Below are 20,536 nucleotides of genomic sequence, written 5' to 3'. Positions count from 1 at the left end.
TGTGTGTGGTGAGGTGTTTTCATAATGTTTTGTTTCTTTTCCTAAAGGCATGGTGTGAAAGTTTCCTCTGCCACTTGTCAGTTAATAATAATAATTTAAAAAAATTATAAGGAAGTCAGTGTATTTACTAGTACTCCCTGTGATCCAAAAACTCTGGTCACAGAAGCCCCACCTACCTGCTATTTGCATCTTTCGTTCTAAAGGAGCAGCCAATCAGAAGAAAGTTGCATTAAAGGGTGAGAAGCTAAAACAGCTTGTTTCAGTGGATCGGTAGTAAGGATTTTATGAACTGTGAATCAAGTAGAGAATAAAAACATAAAGGTGGAAATGAGCTTTTCAAGAAGAGCATTTTGTTTTCAATGCGAGTTTCTGTGAAATAAACAGACTGCACACCATCCATCCTGCTGACTTATTCCATTTTAATAAATAAATACAGAAAAATAAGTTCATGGCTCCATAGAGATGTGGTCCTAGTTATAATGCAGGTCAGTAGACAGAGACGCACTGAGGAAAGACAGGCTGCAATCACACAGAAGCAAATAATTTTATCCCTCTACTGCACAGATTTTATGCTTCCACGGCTGATGAAACATGAGCGATAATCAGATTTCACGTGACGGCCGCTCTTTATGTAGGTGGGGAACCGACGATGGCGGGTCCTGATGAGAAATCCAATTTGTTGAGCTCATGAAGCTGCAGTGACTGACAACAGCAAGCTCTGGTTACTGAACTATAGGAGCAAGATGTAGCTTATTGTACAGCTTTGACCTTCTGTCACCCTACAAAACATTACACCTTTGTATCTGCGTCGAAAAGGAAAAAATACAGAACACACAGAGCCATTATATGTCAAAATAATCCCACATGGAGTCTCCTCGGCTACACAATAACAAGCCATTGTGGTTGGGGCCGAATGATCAACAAATCTAGCCATCCAGTCCCCGGACACCGCTTGTTAAAAGCTGCCAGCTACAGTAGTCATACTGTGTGCAATTCATTATTCAGTGGGTTACCTCAAGGTAATTACAGTCACACGAGAACATAGAAACAACGACTGTCCTGTCAGGTCCAAGACACGTGGAGGTATATTGTGATAAATGACAGTATTAACATGCGCAAAGTCACATATCTCTTTAGAGAATTCAGATCTTTGTCGCATTATAAAAAAAATTAATCAAGGAACATTATATCTGCTCATCCAAAATAATAATAATAATAATGATAATAATAAAAAAAGTTACCATGTTTAGCAGAATTAAAAAGAAAAATGGAAGATCTGCATCCCAATCAGTGACCAGTGAGTCTAGAAACACTTTATATGGTAAGTTAGGACAAGCCATTCTATTAATATATATTTATATATGTATGAAACAAGGATTAAGAGGACAGGAAATCATATCATCTCTGTCCTATCATATCATAACAGTCTCCGTCTTTCTTTACAACAGCTTATAATAAGAGCTTTCAAACACAGGCAGGATGTGCAAAAGGAAAGTAGTGCTACTCTGCAGCAGAATCAGATTCCAAATAAAGCGCGTAGACGGTCACATAATACATCTGTGCATCCCAAAAAAATCTGCAGCTATTTTAATAATTATCTGTTTTTCTCCAAAAAAAAAATCCAACAGTCGATGTTCTCATGATGTCAAATGTGTCTATTTTTTAAAAACCTCTTTTTTAGTCTCAATTTAAAGAGAATTCAGGTTTTGGTCCACTGGTCAAACACCCTTTCTCACAGTTTCCTGACAAAATAAACAAATCCATCATAATATTTGGCTGACTGATCAATAATAAAAAAAACACTTGCCGCTCTAGTTTAAAGGTCCATCTTATACATATGTAATAAAATAAGGAATCTGTAGAAGATAATCAATTAATGACTTTCAGAGCTTTTGCAGTCGAGACTAAAATGACACCGCTGTGATGTGAAGTATGAATCCATTTTATGCTGTTAGGCACCATCAAACAAATAAAATGGACTTTAGCTTATTCAATAAAAACTGCTTGTGGTTATCAGATCTCTCTCTCTTCTCTCTCCATCACCTTCTTTCTTCAGTCTCCCAAGTTCATATACAGTTAGGTCCAGTAAAGTTTCTAAGCTACACATTGGAAACAGTCTCGTTTAGTTCTGTGGTGGCTCCTGTACACAGCAGCAAAGGGACGAGGTTCTACTAAGTTTGACTACTGTACTCAGCACCAGCTCTCTGGGTGTTTACCAGACGAGCAAAGTGCTAGAGCGGAGTGTTTGCACGTATGAAGCTGTACACGGTCCTTCACGTACACTCAGCGGCAGAAAGCCTCAGCAGCGAGCTCAGCGGTCTGCCGCTTCACGCGATTTGTTCTCGGTAGCCGGTGACCCGCGGACCGCTAAACAGCCCTTGTCTCCCTAATGTGGAAGCAGCACAACAAATATCGCCGGGGCCGGTTTCACTTAGAGCACGTGGCAGCAGTTGTACTGAGCCAGCGGCAGGATCTTGGGCTTGTTGTGTGTCGGTATGTTGAAGGCCAGAGCTTTCTCACACAGAGGAAACTGAAAGAGACGCTCACGAAGCTTCACGCTGTGCCGTTTTCCCTGCTCCACCCTCGGGGCAGACTCCTCCCGGGTCGTCGCTGCGCTGTGGGGCTGACACCTGTCTGTTAAGAGGTCATCTCTACCGCTTTCTCCTCCCCTGTCGCCTTCTCGTCCTCCTTGTTGCAGCTCCATCTTGTTCCGCCTGGCGGAGGACACCGGGGAGTGATGGGGGTCAGGTTTAGGGAGAGGAGGATGGGGTTTGTTGGTGTTGTTGTTGGGTTCCACCTCCTCGTCCTTTCCTTCCTCTCGGGCTGTGATGTCATGCTGGCCCTGACAGCACGGCACACCCAAAGCCAGCTGGGAGAATGGCGAGACTTCAGGAATCTGACTGACCAGCCTGTCTCCATGACTGACTGGCTGATCTGAAATCACACACCCACTGTCTTCAGTTTTGATTTCTGTCTCCACCTCTGCTTTGTCCCCCTCCTTCATCACCTCCAATGAGCTTCTTAACTCTTCCTCTTCACTGCTGTCTTGATTGTCTGCTCCATCCTGTGTCTTTTTAGTTTCTCTTTCTGGCTCTCCCTCTAGTAAAGAGGCAGAGCCTTCCCCTTCTTTTATCATACTTTCGTTCTCTTCCTCCTCCTCCTCCTCCTCTTCTTCTTCTTCCTCCTCCTCCTCCTCACAGATCTGCTGAAGTGCAGGAAGGTTCTTGGTGATGGGAGGCTCTTCAGCTGGAGGTGGACGCAGGGTGAAGCTGAGGCTGGGCTGCCACGGAGCAGGGAAGGGCTTGTCAGACGATGGCCTTGCAGCGAGTAGATCCCCGCACTCAGGCACTCCTGAGTGGGGAGAGCTGGGAGAAAGGGCCCCTGAGAGCCAGTGCGGTGGGGCCTCTGGACTGAGGAGGGCGTTATCCAACCCCTGGAGCCAGTGGTGAGCCTCAATCTCATCAAGTGAGGAGCGGCGAGATGGATCTTTCTGCAGCATCCTGGAGATCAGACTGACAGGAAAGACAGAGAATTTTATTGTTTGATGGAGGTGATGTAAACGTCTGTTATACTTTAAGCGATAAGCTTTTGGAGCGACTGATTTGACACAGAAAACGACCTGATTCTGATCTGATCTAGGCCATCGGCACACTTATTAAAACCCGTATGTCCAGAAGGATCTTCTGTTCTATTCAGCTCCTCTTCTCAATTGAAACACACCATTGTGTGACCGAGGGCAGAGTCATATGACAAGTGCCGGGTCAGATGTTCGAGGATGTGTTTGCTGCTGCAGATAATCTGACAAAAACCACAGGGCAGAGAGTATTTATGGCTGCTGCCTTTTTAACCTCAGAAGACCGAAGACAAGCTGGAAAAAACCTTTGGGGAGGAAGATGGAAATAAAGCTTCTGTTTTTTTTACACACACACTCTTTGGTATTCAAGGCTAAGGCCTTTGACTCCCCACTTGTGATGTAAATAAAAAACGGTGTGTAAACGATGTATTTCTAATGGTGCCCGTGTTGTACAGAAACGGCTCGATGATGACAAGAACCGTGAAATGAGCCTAAAAAGTGGCGTGCTGCTGAAAGTCAGATTTATTGTTGGTTTACTGGCCAGTAATCTGAACTTCCCTCTTTCATAACACAGAGAACAAAAAAGATTGGTGCTTGCACAGCATTACAGTCAGATGGAGGTCTGGACTTTGACACCTTGATTCTTTTCTTTTTCAGTCATTGTAGATTTGCTGCTGTGCTTGTAATCACTGCCTCACTGAATGACCCAATTTTCTGCAAGCTTTAGCTGATGCACAGATGGCCTTACATTTGACTCCACAACACTTTGGTACACAAAGGAGCTCAGTGTGACATGTCGCTCAGACCAAATTTACATCACATTTTTTTTCAATGACCTTTTCCCTCACAAAAAAACAAGACGATAACTAATAAAAATATTTGCGGTCGCCAATGCGGACCCTCAGACTCTTAGTAGATGCACCTGTGGTATAAATGTCAATATCCTATGTGACTTCCTGCTTGAGTTATGGGATTCTCAAGTTTTTCAGAAAATTTGACCTCTGACCCTTTGATCGAGATCATTGAAATTTGAACTTGTTTAGGATATTTAGTAGTAGTCAATATCATAATCCTGCGTTGCCTCGAGTTATCGTGTTCACGCCGCCTGCTCAGCTAAGGGGTAAAAATGAATGCACAAGGACAAAAAAAAAAAGAAAAAAAGATGACGTGTACTGACACTTTTATCAACAAATTAAAACAAGATGAAAATATCCTCCAGAGACCAGATCCAAGATCGGCGATCAAACTAATGAAGTTATGTAGAAAGGTTTGGAAGTGACCCAATCAGAGGTAATCTCCTTGTGAGTGGGGGCGGTACATCTAGCTCCCAATTCTCTCCTTTCCTCATAAAAAAAAAACCCCACAACAAAATTACATCAATGTGGACAACAGGCAAGAAAATACATATCTGATTTTTGAAAATTAATGTTGTGTATTTGAATTGACTTATTAGGATTTGAGAACTTCCTGGTTTATGTTCACAGGACATCCTGCAGAGGTTGTAACTGGGTTTGGAGGTGTTAACGCTGTCCCGATGTTAACCCAGTGTGTGTGTTTTGGATCAGACTGTTAGGAGTGAAGGTAAGATTGTGAAGACAGATGTGCACCTGTGAGCTTTATTTTGTTTCCGGATTAGCAAAACTAAAGACCCAGAAGTTTCTGTGTTGCAATGTTTGGGATGATTCTCACACTGTTAGGGAGAACTATATGTGCAGCAGGGTAATGGAGCCTTTGAGGAAACTAGGACACTGAAATTATTCAGTGAAACGCACGCTAATGAGATGATTTTACGGTCAGCAGATTTTTAACTCATCTACTGAACAGCAGAACCCTCTGGCAGAGAAATCAAAAATAAAGCATTCAGAATAATAAAACCTTTTTCTTCCTCTGAAGATCTGGCCTGAGAGGACCTTGATTGTAAGCTAAGATTTTACTCACTCTCTGCACTCGTCAGACACATGTTCAGGAATGGAGTAACGACAGTCCAAAATCATGACCAGAGTCTCGCTGTCGTTGGTTTCCTGGAAGGGAGGGACTCCACACACCAGCATGTAGAGGATCACCCCCAGAGACCAGATATCTGGAACACACACACACACACACAAAAATCACAAAAATTTGCCTTAAATAGCAAATAATTTCCAGACTGAAAATAGCCTCCCATCCCTCTGCTCTCTCATCATAGTTAGAATACTCCGAGCTCCACGGGTCAGATAGGGTATTTAAAAAATTGCCTTTTTGAATGTAGCTCTACTCATTGATCTCAAGTGGTCTCCTGTCTGCCTTAGAGCAACAGTGAGGTCTAGGGTCAGGGTACACACAACAGAGCAGCTCAGATTAAACTACTGCATTCCTCAATGACGTGAAACAATCTAAGAGGAAAGCTTGTGAGTAACAGCTGGATGTCCGGTTTTTAAGAGTCAAAACTTTAAGCGCTAAGCTGTAGACAACTCGGCTAAGCGCTCCTGACCCCGACTGTAAAACCACATTCACACATGCCCGGGCTTCCTGACCGACAGCACTGCTGACAGCGTGCCCTTTTCCCGTCTCCTCCCTTTCCTTCCCCTTTTCCACTTGCCTACCCTCCCTCTCCCGTCCTGATGTAGCAAGAGGAAGTCGATTCACACTCAAAACGGCCTCAGTGAGGCAAGAACACAGCAGCCGGGTCAAGGAAACTCACGCAAGCTGAGGAAAGCGATCTGAGGGCTGAAGGCCATAACAAACAGATGGCTTGTTGTGGTGTTGTGCTATTCTGAGAATGAACTCCCTTCTATCTTTTATGCCTCTTCTCGTGTTGCTTCCCAAACACTGGAAAAAAGAACACTGAACACTGTTTGCATTGTGTGCCAGCCCCAATGTAACACTGTAAATATCACAGATCGTAAATCTTCATCGCTAAAACCTGTCTCTGCTGATATCCCGTTTCCTTCGTGTGCGACCTAAAGGGTAATTAAAGTGGTCTGACCTTGATTTTACAGCTTTTGCTGCTAATCTTTCAGTTTTCCCCTCCACTGTGGATTCTTCAGGGAACACTGCGCTCCACATATAAAGCTATTAAAACTAATTTTTTTAAGCGTATTTACACATCTTTTGTGTTCTTTCCTGCGGAAGAATTACAGCTGTGAAACCGAGACTGAAACTATGATACAAACACTTGTCATGCCTGTACTGCGATACCTCTGAGGGGCTGTTAATGCATGGTTAAAGCAGGCGAGGTCTGGTAAAAGCCGTAACGCTCGTCAGAATTCAAATACCTACATTCAAAAACATTGACCATTCCAAGGGGCGAAATCCTAAAGATTTTAGTGCCTCAGCTTCTTAACTATCAATCCTTCATTAACCAGCTCATATTACTTGTCCTTTAATTCAGCTTAAGGCTCAACCTGTGACATCAGTGATATCACAACATGAACAATAATCTCGGTTCAAACTAACTGTCCACACCAGTAATAAAATATTAAGCTGTACTCCTGACTGTGAGAAAGACAATCATCACTGGTTAATGAGGTTGTGTTATGAGATAATGAACTAAGGGGACACAGCGTGCTCATTTAGTAACATTTGTCAGTGACACAACCAGTTTAAACCTGAAGGGAACTGACGTTTAAAAAATGAACATCACGCTGTATCAAAAGAGACTTGATATTACTGAACGAGACCAAAAAGTCATCCAGAAAGATACTTTGTTGCAAAAGCAGACAGTTTGATCAGATTTCTCTATTTGAATTTAGTTGAAAAATGCCAAGAGACATGCATAAAATAGCAGTTTTGTACCTACAGGATGATTACCAAAGAGGGATTAGCTGAAAACTTACCATATTTCAGCAAAATAAATTTGAGGAAATTGGACAAAAAGAAGAAGTGGGAGTCCCTTAAATCTATCAGCAACACAGAAACAGTATCTGAAAATTATGACCTTAAGAACCAGGAAAACAAAAACAAAAAACAAAGACCCGCCTTACACTGTATTTCCATTTATGTTTGCATATGTCAATAAATTGCTGCCTCGATTTCCCTTTTTCTTAATGAAACAAAGAAATGAGTACAAATAAAACAGTAGTAGTACAACAAGTGCTTTTTAGAGTTTAGTTATGTTATGTATGACAATCGCTTCGTCTTTTGAAATTAATTAATTTACACATATACCCCAGCTATTTTTTATTTTTATTTTGGAGGGCTTTTTCAAAACTTTTACTAGTTTACAATAAAAGGGAAAGAGTGGGAGAGAATGGAGTTGGGCCGTAGGCAGACTGGTTTTTAGATCTGAGACACATTGAACAGATTGGAGAGACTGAGATAACCAAAAAGCACCACTGAACGACCCTGTACAACTCCTCCATGTAATACACTGTACACACCGTAATAGCTCCACCCTTTGCACATGCTCTACAGTAAAATAACAAATGTTTTACAGGTTAGAGTTAAATGTCAATCATATATATTTCACCTCTATAATAGTCTTGATATTTAAGTGATTTGTATATATTAGTGATCTTTCTTTGTAATATATCATATTATTTAATTAGGTTAGTCTGTTACTGTCTTAGAGCAACTGTAACCCACACAATTTCCTTAGGGATTAGTAAAGTATTCTGATTCTGATTTTAAAGGTTATTGCATTCAGTGCTAACAGACACATGCTAACACGCTACACACAAATGTTTCCAGTAAAAAATAAAATAAAAAAAAGATTCAATGGAACAAAGTGAATCAGCAATCTGCCGATTCGATTTGTTCCATTTAAAGCACCGGATGCACATGTTCGAACTCTTTACCCTTTGAAATCCTACTAGGAGTAACCTAGTATCTGTCATATTTCAGGCCTGCTTATAGAACGAAATGTTTGCACCAGAAGTAAGTAAATGTGGTCTCTGCCTATGCAGCTACCCCATAGGATATGGTCATCAAACCACATAATTGTCAAACTTTATGCAATAGTTCAATGAAACTGGAGAGCTGTCCCACACTGGTGCTACAAGAAAGACGAGCAGTAACCACAATAAATAACATTTATAAGGAAAATGTGGGGGAGGTTTAGAGTTAATAATAAAAATGACACATGTATTACCTGAGACTGCTAGACTGCTAACCATAACCCTGAGATGCTCTTTGTTTTCTAAATATCGACATCCGTTTCTCAGAATTGAAGCCCTTGTGGACACAGCACACTTGCAGTGCAATCAGTTTTGCAACTAATTTAGTTCACATTAGTTTAAAATAACACATAATAGTGGACATGTTTTAGGGCACAGGTAATCCTGAAACTGCAGAGATGCAGTGTGCCTGCAGCTACACACACCGTTATAATAACACAAAACAAAACCCTCCTTATTAAATCCTGAGCAAGTCAGACATAAAAGGATTTCAAAAATATTTTTAGGAGTATAATAAAACATTGTGGTACATTCAAATCCTCCTCCATCCAGTGATTCTCACATGTAACAGCCCCGTATGTGATCAGACATCCAGCCATTGTTCCACATTGTTCTCATGACAGTCCAAACAAGAGCCCTCAGTTCTCACCACACGACTATCGCACGCACGCTCATGCACACGCTAATATTGGTCCAGGGACGTATTATGCAACAGGGAGGAGAAACCACTGAGTGCTGGGAGTGTACTTTTCTCTGCTCACTGGGGAATATCACACATTCTTACCATGCATTAGTGGCCTGCTGACAGGACAAAGATCAACAGCAGACACACACACATACATCCATACAAAGTAAACACAAACCAGATGCAGATATAGGCTGAATCACGTTAGAAAATAAGTTAAACTATGAAAACTGTTGCGATACAAAACCTCGTGCACAGAATTCACTGCAGCTTCAAAGAGTTAATGACTGATCTGTGGTTCTCTACTGGGGCCATCTCCTTTTAAGTACACTTTTCAAGGCCAAATACGTCAGAAAGGGTCAGCACAGCTGACTCGTTTCCAACGGGTCCTCAAGTTCAGACTAGATATAAATGCAGCCCTTTTTTTGCCCACATTTGGCCAGCATGAAAAATGCTGTTAGATCATCAGTAACCGATGTATTACAGGAATTTCTCATGATCTTGGGAAATGTTATTATTTTGATATGATTATCTTCTAAGTCTTTCATAAAAATCTTGATAAGGAAGGAAGTTGTCAATACATGAAAATACATACTCATATTATTTTAATAACTGTGAAGTCATCTGGTGTGGTTACCTTGACATGAAACTGTGTTACTTCAAAAGAAATGCAGTAATAAACTTAAAACAATAGTAAATAACAACACCGGCCAAAACGCTAAATTGGAACATTAATGAAATAATGTGATAGTTTTTATTACATTTTTTTGCAGTGCGTATCAAAAATTCAGGCAAATTACATTTAGCGAACTATTCTGGACCAAAACTGGCATTCATACAGATACTTTTCAGGTTGTTCTGGTAAATGTAATTTTACTAATATTGCTACTGAATCATGTGTTCATCCCCTTAAAACAAATGTGAAGCTTACAGTGAGCAGACTGGAGAGTCCACACAAAAGTAGCTGAACTAGTCAGGAAGTACAGTTCCCCCCTTAAACACAACAGAAAAGTATTCAAACAAGGTTTTGCTCTGTAGGCACTCTTATGACAAAGTCAGGAACTTATTTTGCTGTGCCATTGATATCTTAAAATAGAGACCAGTTGGTGACCTCCTTGGAAATCTCTGGGAAAAATGTCTATATAAGAACAGTCTCAACTGACTGGTGAGTGGCTGCTGCACCAAAACCCTGCTAATGACTGCTTTAGTTGCTAACAGATTGCTGCTGTTGCCTTCAGTTTGCATGACATGTACCGATTCGTCTGCAAATGCTCGCTATTTTCTCACCAAACTATAGTGACACTGTAAACACCTTCAAAATAAAAGTTGTATCTTACTGCTGCAACCAACACATTTGGTCACAATTTCACTGCCATTTGATGAGTAATACAAAGTACTGGTGACCATGGCAACCTGCAGGCAACCTAAGCAATTGCAAGGAGGTTTTCGGTGCAGCACCGTACACTTTTTTTGTGACCAATTCAGCTAGCAATTTCCAGAAATCTCCAGAAGCCACTGGCCATGTAATCAACCAGTAACTACTAGATATCTCCACCTCAGATAATATACTGGTTGCCGACAGGTCTCCAGGCCTGTGTGACTGAAGCCTTACACTGACTACTGAAGTTTAACACATTAAGAATGTATTTATTTATTCAGAATAGGATGATGCCATTTAAAATACTTTAGCAATCAATTTCATTTATGGATATGCCATCAGTTCATTAAATTAACAGAAAATTTCCCCCCGCCCTGGTATCACAGAAAGCCATGTTGCTTTCATGTTGCTCTCTTATCCAACATGAAATTCTGAAATACTGGAATTTTAAAAAATATGCCAAAATGCATGTTTAATGTTGAATTCCTATTAAAAAAAAGTGCATCATTTTCCTGGATTGAGATGGTCAGGTGGGAAGCGTTTGCTGACCTGACGCAGAATAACCCTTTAGGCTACTTTCGGGCAGGTGACAGCAAAGACTGTTTAAAAGAACAAGAAAAAAAAGTTGAGAAGCATTTCTTAGGTCCTAAGAGAGAGCCATTACAAATCACATGCTGTGCCCAGAAACATCGACTGATGCACACTGTTGCACAATATTCCCCCCAAGAAGGATGCATCTGTTTTTGGATTTAGTTGCTAAGAGATAATCTGTTCACTGCACCATTATACTTCCTAGTATGTGTCAACGTTGCTGGTGCTGTGGTTTTCAAGCTTTGGAAAAGTACTTGTTGCTACAAACAGTCAAGCAGCCTTGAGGTTGATATGAAAACACCAACAAAGAGGTTTTGTGCGGAAAACCTCTCGGTAAAGAAGCTCTTCCTTGGTCTAAAATAGGATGTTCAGAGGGGGCTTTACATGTGCTACTCCCCACTGGGTAATGAACAGCCATGACCCTCCACCCTAAAGCAGACAAATGAGTGGTGTGTATGATGTGGCAGCCAGATACAAAGACTGAACACATTTGTCGACACTGGAGAGCACATCAAAGAGTTCAAAGCCACCTGTAACCCCCAGATTTCATTACTGTTTCTGACTTACTAAGCACTGTATCTAGCATGTAGGTATTTAGAGAATCTAACTGACACAAAAAAGCCCATACATTTAATGCTTCAGTCTGTAAAAAAGCAGCTTTTCCTCTATCACATTTGGGGGGTTTTTCTGATTATGCCATCTTTATAACGTTAGTGCATTTTGCTGAACCTTTCCATGGCAACCAGCTGTCAGAAACACAAACATTTGTAGCTGACTCTCAGAATAATCAGCCAAAAGCAGAAGTTCCTCCTGTACAGAACATACCCGACCACTTTAGCTCTTCCTTTTTTCTTATCTGACATTTCCCTCAACTATATTGCACAGCCCTACTCTTTGTCATAACTCACCTCTTGCTGTCATATTTACATTTGTTCAGGAAGAGCTCTTTCCCACACTGATAAGCTACTATTTTTGTCCTCTTTAATTTATGACAAACTAATTCTCATTAGCCAGTGACTGGGAAAAATAAGGAAAAGACCCACATATATCGTTAACACGATGACCTTGGTCTGTGAAGCCTAACAATTACACTTAGAGTGCAGAAAGTGTACACACATGCACGCACACGGTAAAGGGCAGATATTATGTAACTGCAGTGTTTATCTTTTTCAAAGGCAAGAAGTCCTGCAGACATTCCTGCCTCTACTCTAAATCATATGACCGTCATCAAACACCAGCACCACGTCTTCAATCAAGCTGCATGTTAACTATTGCTGGACTGCAGATTTTGAAAGTTTTACAGTATATTAGGGTTTTATTATGATTATTATTATTATTATTATTAATAATAATAATAATATGACTTTTGAACACGACAACATTTTTATTGGTTTATAATGCTTCACTCTGCTGCTAGAAGGTTTTAATGTCATCATACATAAAGAAACAATAAAACCAATTAAACCAAAACAATAAATAATGTACTCATATGCTTTCATTAACAAACATTAACATCTGACAAAGGGCTAGTACAGAGCCAGTCCTTAGCAGGCTGCCTGTTATCTTCTTCTGTCAGATACAACACCTCTTATTGTTGCTGCTGTTTTTTTAAACACAGTCAGCATACAGCAAGCTTATTAGTGTTGCAGCGTTGGTACGATCTCCATTCGGAGTTCTTCAAAACTTTCTGTACACTTTTTATCATCATGCATGATCTCGGCCTCACTTGATTCCCTGTCGCTGTGTAAGGAGGAGCTCTGAGCTCAGAAGCAGAAAGAGCTCTCATCCTTCATCCTCCGACTTTACAGAATGTTATGCTATCTAGGTAGCAAGCATTGCCGAGCATGCTGCATGGTGTCTTTCAAATTATTGCCCCCCTGAAGAGAAGTTTCAGATTATTAGCTGCTGCTTTATATTGCTTTTTGTACCACACAACTAGAACTGTGGGTAAGAAGGCTGAACAGTTAAAATAGATCCCCTCTCCCCTGCATGTCAGTCCAATATTATAGTACATGTAAGCCCCTTGAAAAGCCACAGAAGCTGCTTTGTCGATTTACTGGTTTGGTGACATCCTGTATAAAGTTATCAGATGTACATCTAGTATACTTTCAGGCTTTAAAGTATAAAACAAAATCCCCACAGCAGCCTGATTATATCAGACTGAAATATCAAACGGACACAGACTGCAGTCTGTGTGTGCGCGTGCAAAGATAGGTTTATGAGTCATCTTACTAAGCTGAGATCACTGAGGGACATCTCTTCTTCTGTGCAGCTCAGGATTACGACAAACATTCATGAATATATAGATGCATGTGTGCACGGAGTGATGGAAGTGTACATTTCTGTCAAAGTGACGACATAAACATGAAATCTACAGTTTGAGTCACACTAAGACGAGCAAAAATAGAACAGAAAAATGCGCTTCGAGTCAAGTGAAGCAGAAAACAGGCTTAAAGGATGTAATAATAATAAATGGATTTCAATGGACGCCCTTCGAGTGGACGCTTTTAGAAACAGGAAGTGACATTAAAAAGGAACTAATGCAACTTGTAAGTCATGCTGAAGTTATGTGTGCGTGTGAAAAGATTCTTCAGATCACAATTCTCATCTTTACGACACCCATAAACAATATAGCAAATTCAAAGCACTGGTTTCTTAAATTACAGTTTTTCTTGTTTTGATCCATTTACATGTGCAAATGCCAGTAAAAGCCCTTCTGCAAGAGCACAAACTATTTTACATTCAAGACAGATGCATTTGTAGTTGACAGAACGGCAACCAGACCTTGCCGAAATCCAGCCTATTCCAGCTTAGCAGATAAGACCACCGACATCCCTGAAGCCCACATGCTGAGTTTGCCTGCCCCCCCGGGATGCGCAAGACCAAATCCCTCAATTCTCCTTCTGTTTCTATAAACTCAAATCCCACAATCTATCTGCCGGCTTCACCTCTAAACTCCCACAAATCCCAACAGTACAGAGCAGCCTTTCTAGTAAGGATAAACAGTGATGCACAGTAGTTTCTCTATCTGCTATCTGTCTCTGTCCTCATCTCCCTCTCGCACACATACACACACACACACACAAATGCTTGTTATGCAGAGTGGGGGCATGCTGGTGAGCTGCAGTGGTTGGTTCCTCTGCAGAACGTGCCCAGTTGGCTCATGACTGGCTGGCTTGCTTAGACTGACCCAGATACACACACTAATCCTCAACGGATATACAAACACACACACACACACAGACAATTGCATACTAGCACACAAATATGGAAGAGACACACTGAGACACAAGGAAATGCACAGGGATACCTACACAGGGTCAAAGAGACAAATATGGGCACCTACTGTTCACCCACACAAACAGTTGGGCTCACGGAAACAGACAATACAGGCTTGTTGGTGAATTTTGACTGTGTTAGCAGTTTGTTGCAGCTGCATCAAACACAATCAGTAATTTTTCCACCCATTGGCAACAGCACATGACAAAACAGCTTCATCTTATCTTACCTAATCTGCTGACTCTACTGTGTGAACAAAAGATCTTCAACAGCCGTCAACCAGACTTTAAAAAAGTAAGTTTTTCTAAACTACTTAATCTAAGGTTAAGAAAAAGAAATGTTAAAATCCTCAGACGAAAATGTATATTTTAACAACTTTGCTCCCATGACGAATGGGTAAAATCTGATGTGGGTGCCGACAATGATAAGGCGTCTGGTAGAAAGCTACTGAATTTACCCTCAGGCAAGTTTGCTCTGCTCAGAGTGGAAAATAATTAAATGACATGAAACAGATATTGAAGCCTCGATGGCAAAATTACACATGCTAATCAAAGAAAAGAAAGACTTTGATGCTGCATGCAACCTCTGGGCATCGCTCAAAAGTACAGAGGCCTTTAATCATTTCATTTTTTGAAAAATATGTAAATTTGTTTCTCTATTAATCGATTTTACGAGAAAAAATAGAGCACACTGACTGCTTTAATTTCTCCGTCGTGTATGTGTTAGAATGCATAACAACTTAAGCATTCCAATACACAAAACAAAGTTCATTATCACATATTTGAGGAGGTAGAACTGACCAATGTCTGCTATTTACACTTTAAAAATGTTCAAGTTTGATAATACAAACACTCCAGTGCAGTTTGTGCTCACCTGTCTACTTATGAGCCCCTGTCACTGGTTTTACTGGACTGCGAGTTTTTCCCACTGTACTTGAGAGGGCCACCCAGATATATTTTGTTTATTATTGACACTTTATATAACTGAGACAACAACTACCTACAGTCTTTCCTGGCTAGTGTGTCTGTAGAGACATGCATGTTGCTATTATGGTGGTTGTTCAGCTGTCTCGAGGCTTTCGTTCAGCAGCCAGATGGACTCCAGCTTCACTCTCTTGGAGTGCATAGTCCTTTTTTCTGTTCTGGAGATCTGAGGTAAGCTGGAGGCTTGCAGAGCAGGCCAAGAAGGCAAGCTAGTCCATCCAAAGGATGAGGAACTCACTGTCGAGGCAGCTGATTACTGCCTCGTTAAATGTAGATATAGAATTAATGACTACAATATAATTATTTACTTGGAATTTATTTAGGAACACAAGGAAGTATTGTGTGAGTATTGTGAGTATTTCTGTGGGATATATCATAAACCTACTAAAAATACTCTTACATTCTACCACTGTTCAACAGTTTGTCAAATATTGTTTTTCCCCCCTCATAATATTACCATAATAACAGAGTATAAAAACAAAGCCAACAAAGCGGATATTTCTAAATATGATGATGTTATATAAGACTAATTTGCATTTTATGTTTGCCTCCCTTTGTCCAGGTTTGCCTGGCAGCTTTAAAATCTCTGATCTCAAGCTCAGCGCTTAAAAAACAAAACAAAATAACAACACATAGATACAAAAGAGAAAATACATTTTCTCTGTCTCACCCACAGCCGGAGCATCGTACTCTTCTCCCAGCAGAATCTCAGGAGCAGAATATGCCAGCGACCCACAGCTGGTGGCCAGCATCATCCCGGGCTGGAATAAGTTGCTGAACCCAAAGTCAGTGAGCTTGACGGCGCCTTGCTGAGGGAAGAAAACCACGTTCTCAGGCTTCAGGTCCCGGTGCACTACATGCAGCTGGTGGCAGTAGGACACAGCACGCACAATCTGGGCGAAGTGACGCTTGGCGGTAACCTCGGCCACGCCTCCCTCGTGGCGGAGGATGTAGTCGTAGAGGTCACCGCCCTCAGCCAGTTCCATCACCAGGTAGAGAGTGGTGGGTGTGTCAATGACCTCGTAAAGGCGAACCACGTTGGGATGCTGCACCCGCCTCATGCATCTGATAATGGAGGGACACATTTAAACAAAGATGGTTTCAACCATTCATCTTGAACAGCAAGCTTCTTAGTCTGAGATCAGTATCTGTTCAATCTTTATTTTTTATCATTCATACCTCACTTCCTGTAAGAGGTGGCTCGTTGCCATTACATCTAGTTTTGTCTTGTCTATCATCTTGACAGCCACCAGTTGCCCCGAGTTGACATTACGGCCCAGTTTAACAACAGCAAAGTGACCCCTGCCCAACGTCCGACCCAGATGGTACAGTCCGCTGAGATCAGAGCGACCAGGGCTGCTCTGCAGGTCCGGATGTTCATCCTGGGAAGCATTTATACCTCCAGAGGAGTCCATATTTAAAACTGAGAGGGGCTTCACAAGGGAGCAGGTGGAAATTGGTTGCGTGAAGGTGTCAAGGACTGAAAAAAGGGAGGGAAGGTGCAAGGCAGCGAAGTTCCTCACTGCTGAAGAGTCGCCTGGTTGGACAAAGAAATGACAACACAATGAAACTAAATTGACTGTGCTGATTATTTTGGCCTTTGGCCCGAAGGGAAAAGGGCTTTCGATGAGGTCAGCTGCTGCCATCAGGCACGGGACCAGAAAGAGGCTGATATTAAACATCGCTTAACGAAAGGCACAGAAAACAGGACACGGTTAAATTAAGTAGCGAGGACTAGATTAGAGTGTAGCAGAATTACAGTCTAGCAATAAGAGCAACAGAGTGTAAAATATTGTGTTATTGTCTGAGGAGCTGCGTTTGGCTCCATCTCAAATAACACCATCAAGCACAAATGGCACGCTTAATCAATACTGTAACAAGAAACCATAATGTACATCTGTGCGCGTACGCGAGTGTGTTTGTGTGTCATTAGTTCGGTTAAGAGGGTCACAAGGTGGCAATAGACCTGATGATATCATCATTATATCATCCCCAGCTTCACTGCTGCTTTCTTTTGATTTTTATTAGGTTATTCAGTTGGAGGAAAACAGGTAAACACACGGATGGGAGTTCATCTATAAAGGTGAAAAACAGAAAAATAAAGTAGATGTTGTTCAAAGTTACTAGAAATTAAATCTTTGTTGTGTGGGAAAACTTTAAGCCCAGTAAATTAAAAAAAAAAAAAAAAAAGTTGTTCTACACCTCTGAAGTATCCATTGGCAGCTAATAGCCCCTTTAGTGAATAAAACCTTAAAAAAAATTGTAAATACTGTTTCTTAGGGGTTGTTTTGCATCTCTGTAGGTACTCTGTATCTGTAGTTATTCCATAATTTCTGTAGAGTCCCTTTGCTTCACGGTGTGATTGTTCTTTTGTGCCTACCTGCAAGTCAGTTTTTTACATTTCTGTTTTCATTTTGATTTCGTTTCAGTTATTTCCCAGACTCTGCTTGCTTTCGGTTTAGTTTTTAGTGTTAAAAATGTAGCTAATATTGTTTTTTTCCACCAAACTTTTAGCTTTTATTTTTCTCACGCCGTAGTTGTTTTCACAACTTTTTTCTTCCCATAAGCAGAAGAAACTTTTGCATCTCTTTGTATCTCTAAGTGGGCTTTTCTCTGTGACTTTTCTGTTGTTTTGAGTATCTGCAGTCACCGTGCATCTCTTTCCACAGTTGTTTTTCTCTACTTTTTGTCATGTTGTATCTCTGCAGTTGTTTAACATCTCTTTGCAGTCATTTTCCACTTCTTTGACGGGAGTTTTGAGTGTATTTGGCATCATCTCTGCTTGTTTTTGTGCCTTCTCTCTAACTGTTTTGCATCTCTTTTGAGTTAGCGTTCACTTGATTACACTGACAACTACAACAATCATTTCAAACAAAGGCTCAGAGGACCCTTTTGAGCTATTCTGAGGCAGACATATGATTTTATCAAAACGGACAACTGTTTTTTTCATCTACAACCTTTTACACTATGATTTATTTATCACCAGTATATAACGCAGCATCACTATTATCGGCAGCCTATTTAAAGCCCCTCTGAACAGCTTCTCCGGGCAGAATCAGGCCTCCCTGTCTTAGATATGTGCTAATGTCCTCGGTTGTACAGTTGTATCACATCCACTGCACCCCGTAATCCTGACTCGGGGCTGCCACACTTGTGTTAAGGCCAGCTGTTCTCTTCTTGGCCTCAACTGCAGTCCCGAGTTGGCACACACACGCACGCGCATGTAGTCATCCTCCAAAACAACCATTACCAACAACCTCACGGACACCGACAGAGCTACGGCAGTAAAGTGCCGTTACTGCTGTGAAGATACAGCGGTGGCGGCGGTGCTAACTTACCATTGTCGTGTAAATATCCCGAGTAGCGAGCGGCTCTTTCGGTCACTCCGCGGCTCCACGCTCGGTGTCCCCGCTGAATTCTGCTGTGTGAGTCGGCAGCTTCTTGCTGTCTTTCACAACACTCCCATGTTCCCGGTCCATACTTTTCTCATGACCGCCCGCCTCACTTCGCACTCTCTCCGTGTCCTCGAGCTCCGCGACCGCGCGCCCGCTCATCGAAGTTGCAGAACGGAACTTGTCGTGCGCGCGCGTGTCCGGCTAGCTTTTGACGTCAATGCATATTTCGTCTCGCTCGCTCGCTCGCGCGGAGCAGCCAGCGGTCGCGAGCCTCTTGTACGCAGTGAGGAGAGGAAAATAACTGAATGGACGCTTCGGAAGTCCAAGAATTATGTAACGGCTGAGGTGTTTCGCTCTGTAAACAGGAGCAGGGAACAAAGAGCTATAGCATAGCGTACTGACAGGACAGGGGCCCCAGGACAGACGCACAGCGGGGCCCTCGACCTTACAAGATATCAAAGATGTCATGAGTCTTTGTGCTGGTTTCGTTTTTCTTTGCAACCGCTCTTTTTCCTTCTATCTATAGTTCCTTTATGCTTCTCTGTGCCACCTCTTTGTAATTCTTTTCATTAGTTTCAGTGTTATTGTTGAAGATTTGTCTTTTTGGTTGTCTTTTGGATCCTTGGAGGGCAGTTCCCAGTTCCGATACAGCCACTTTATGTTTCAGTGTGAAAATTTTTGCGTGTGTTATCTTTGCTTTTTATATTCTTTCTCTCTTCATAGTTCAAATGTAAATACACTATATTGCCAAAAGTCTTCACTCACCTATCCAAATCTTGAATTTCTGGTGTTCCAAACACTTCAACAGATGCATAAATTCAAGCACCTACGCATGCAGACTGCTTCTATAAACATTTGTGAAAGAATGGGTCGCTCCCAGGATCTGAGTGAATTCCAGCATGGTACCATGATAGCAACCATAAATATTCCACAGTAAACTGTCTGATATTATAACAAAGTAGAAGAGGTTTAGAATGGCAGCAACTAAGCCATGACATACTAGTCAACATTCACAGCAAGTACAATCACAGCAGATGCTGAGGTGCATGGTGCACAGAAGTCACCAACTTTCTGCAGAGTCACTCACTACAGAGCTCCAAACTTCATGTAGCCTTCGGACTAGCTCCATAACAGTTCACAGAGAGCTTCATGCAATGGGTGAGCCATGGTCTTAGATGGTTAAGACTTTGGTTAAGGCTTTGAATTGGGTTTGATGATCTAAGGATCATCAAACCCAATTCAAAGCGTCGGATGCAGTGGTGTAAAGCACGCAACCACTGGGCTCTAGGAGTGGAGATGTGTTCTCTGGGGTGATGAATCACACTTCTCTGTCTGGCAGTCCAATGGATGAGTCAGGGCTTGGCGGTTGCCAGGAGAACAGTACTCTCTGACTGCACTGTGCCAAGTATAAAGTTTGGTGAGTGGGCGTTATGGTGTGGGGTTGTTATTCAAGAGTTGGGTTCGGCCCCTTAATTCCAGTGAAAGGAACTCTTATTGCTTCAGTGTACCAAGACATTTTGCACAATTTGATGCTCCCAGTTTGGGGATGGCCCCTTCCTGTTCCAACAAGACTGTGCACCAGTGCACAAAGCAAGGTCCATAAACACATAGATGAGCATTGGGGTGAAACGGCATTTCGGTATGCTGTATACTGTGTATATTATACTGACAATGAAGTCCTTGAATCTTGAATATGTGTGAATAGTTTTGGAATTATAGTTTACTGATTGTTTAGCAGATGTGTCCTACTGCCTTGGTCCTTCCAACCTAAAATAAG

At 41.6% G+C, this 20,536-nt stretch overlaps 1 protein-coding gene across 1 annotated transcript; it reads right to left on the bottom strand.

The window, feature by feature from the left end:
- Positions 1 to 399: 399 nt before the first annotated feature.
- snrkb (SNF related kinase b) lies at positions 400 to 18,953 on the bottom strand. The gene is made up of 5 exons (XM_086301666.1): positions 18,703 to 18,953; positions 16,544 to 16,901; positions 16,035 to 16,429; positions 5,513 to 5,654; positions 400 to 3,512 (listed from the first exon to the last, which is right to left on the bottom strand). Exons 2-5 carry the CDS (start codon positions 16,777 to 16,779, stop codon positions 2,432 to 2,434), a joined length of 1,854 nt encoding a protein of 617 aa, XP_086157792.1. The 5' UTR covers positions 16,780 to 16,901; positions 18,703 to 18,953; the 3' UTR covers positions 400 to 2,431.
- Between the last annotated feature and the right edge of the window lie 1,583 nt (positions 18,954 to 20,536).

Source organism: Aulonocara sp. 'chitande type north' Nkhata Bay, linkage group LG7 (genome assembly GCF_057382095.1).
Source record: "Aulonocara sp. 'chitande type north' Nkhata Bay isolate Kocher_YH1m ecotype deep benthic linkage group LG7, A_spYH_male_GT1.1, whole genome shotgun sequence".
Classification (NCBI taxonomy): domain Eukaryota; kingdom Metazoa; phylum Chordata; class Actinopteri; order Cichliformes; family Cichlidae; genus Aulonocara; species Aulonocara sp. 'chitande type north' Nkhata Bay.
Note: the sequence above shows the minus strand (reverse complement) of the source record. Positions and strands in the feature narration are given on the sequence as shown.

Excerpts from the sequence above, each read along its gene's own strand:
- snrkb (XM_086301666.1), bottom strand. The coding sequence starts at position 16,779 with ATGGACTCCTCTGGAGGTATAAATGCTTCCCAGGATGAACATCCGGAC. Across the intron at positions 16,430-16,543 it reads CACCTCTTACAGGAAGTGAG|ATGCATGAGGCGGGTGCAGC; the intron begins GTATGAATGATA and ends CTCCATTATCAG. Across the intron at positions 5,655-16,034 it reads GTACGATGCTCCGGCTGTGG|ATATCTGGTCTCTGGGGGTG; the intron begins GTGAGACAGAGA and ends TGTGTGTTCCAG.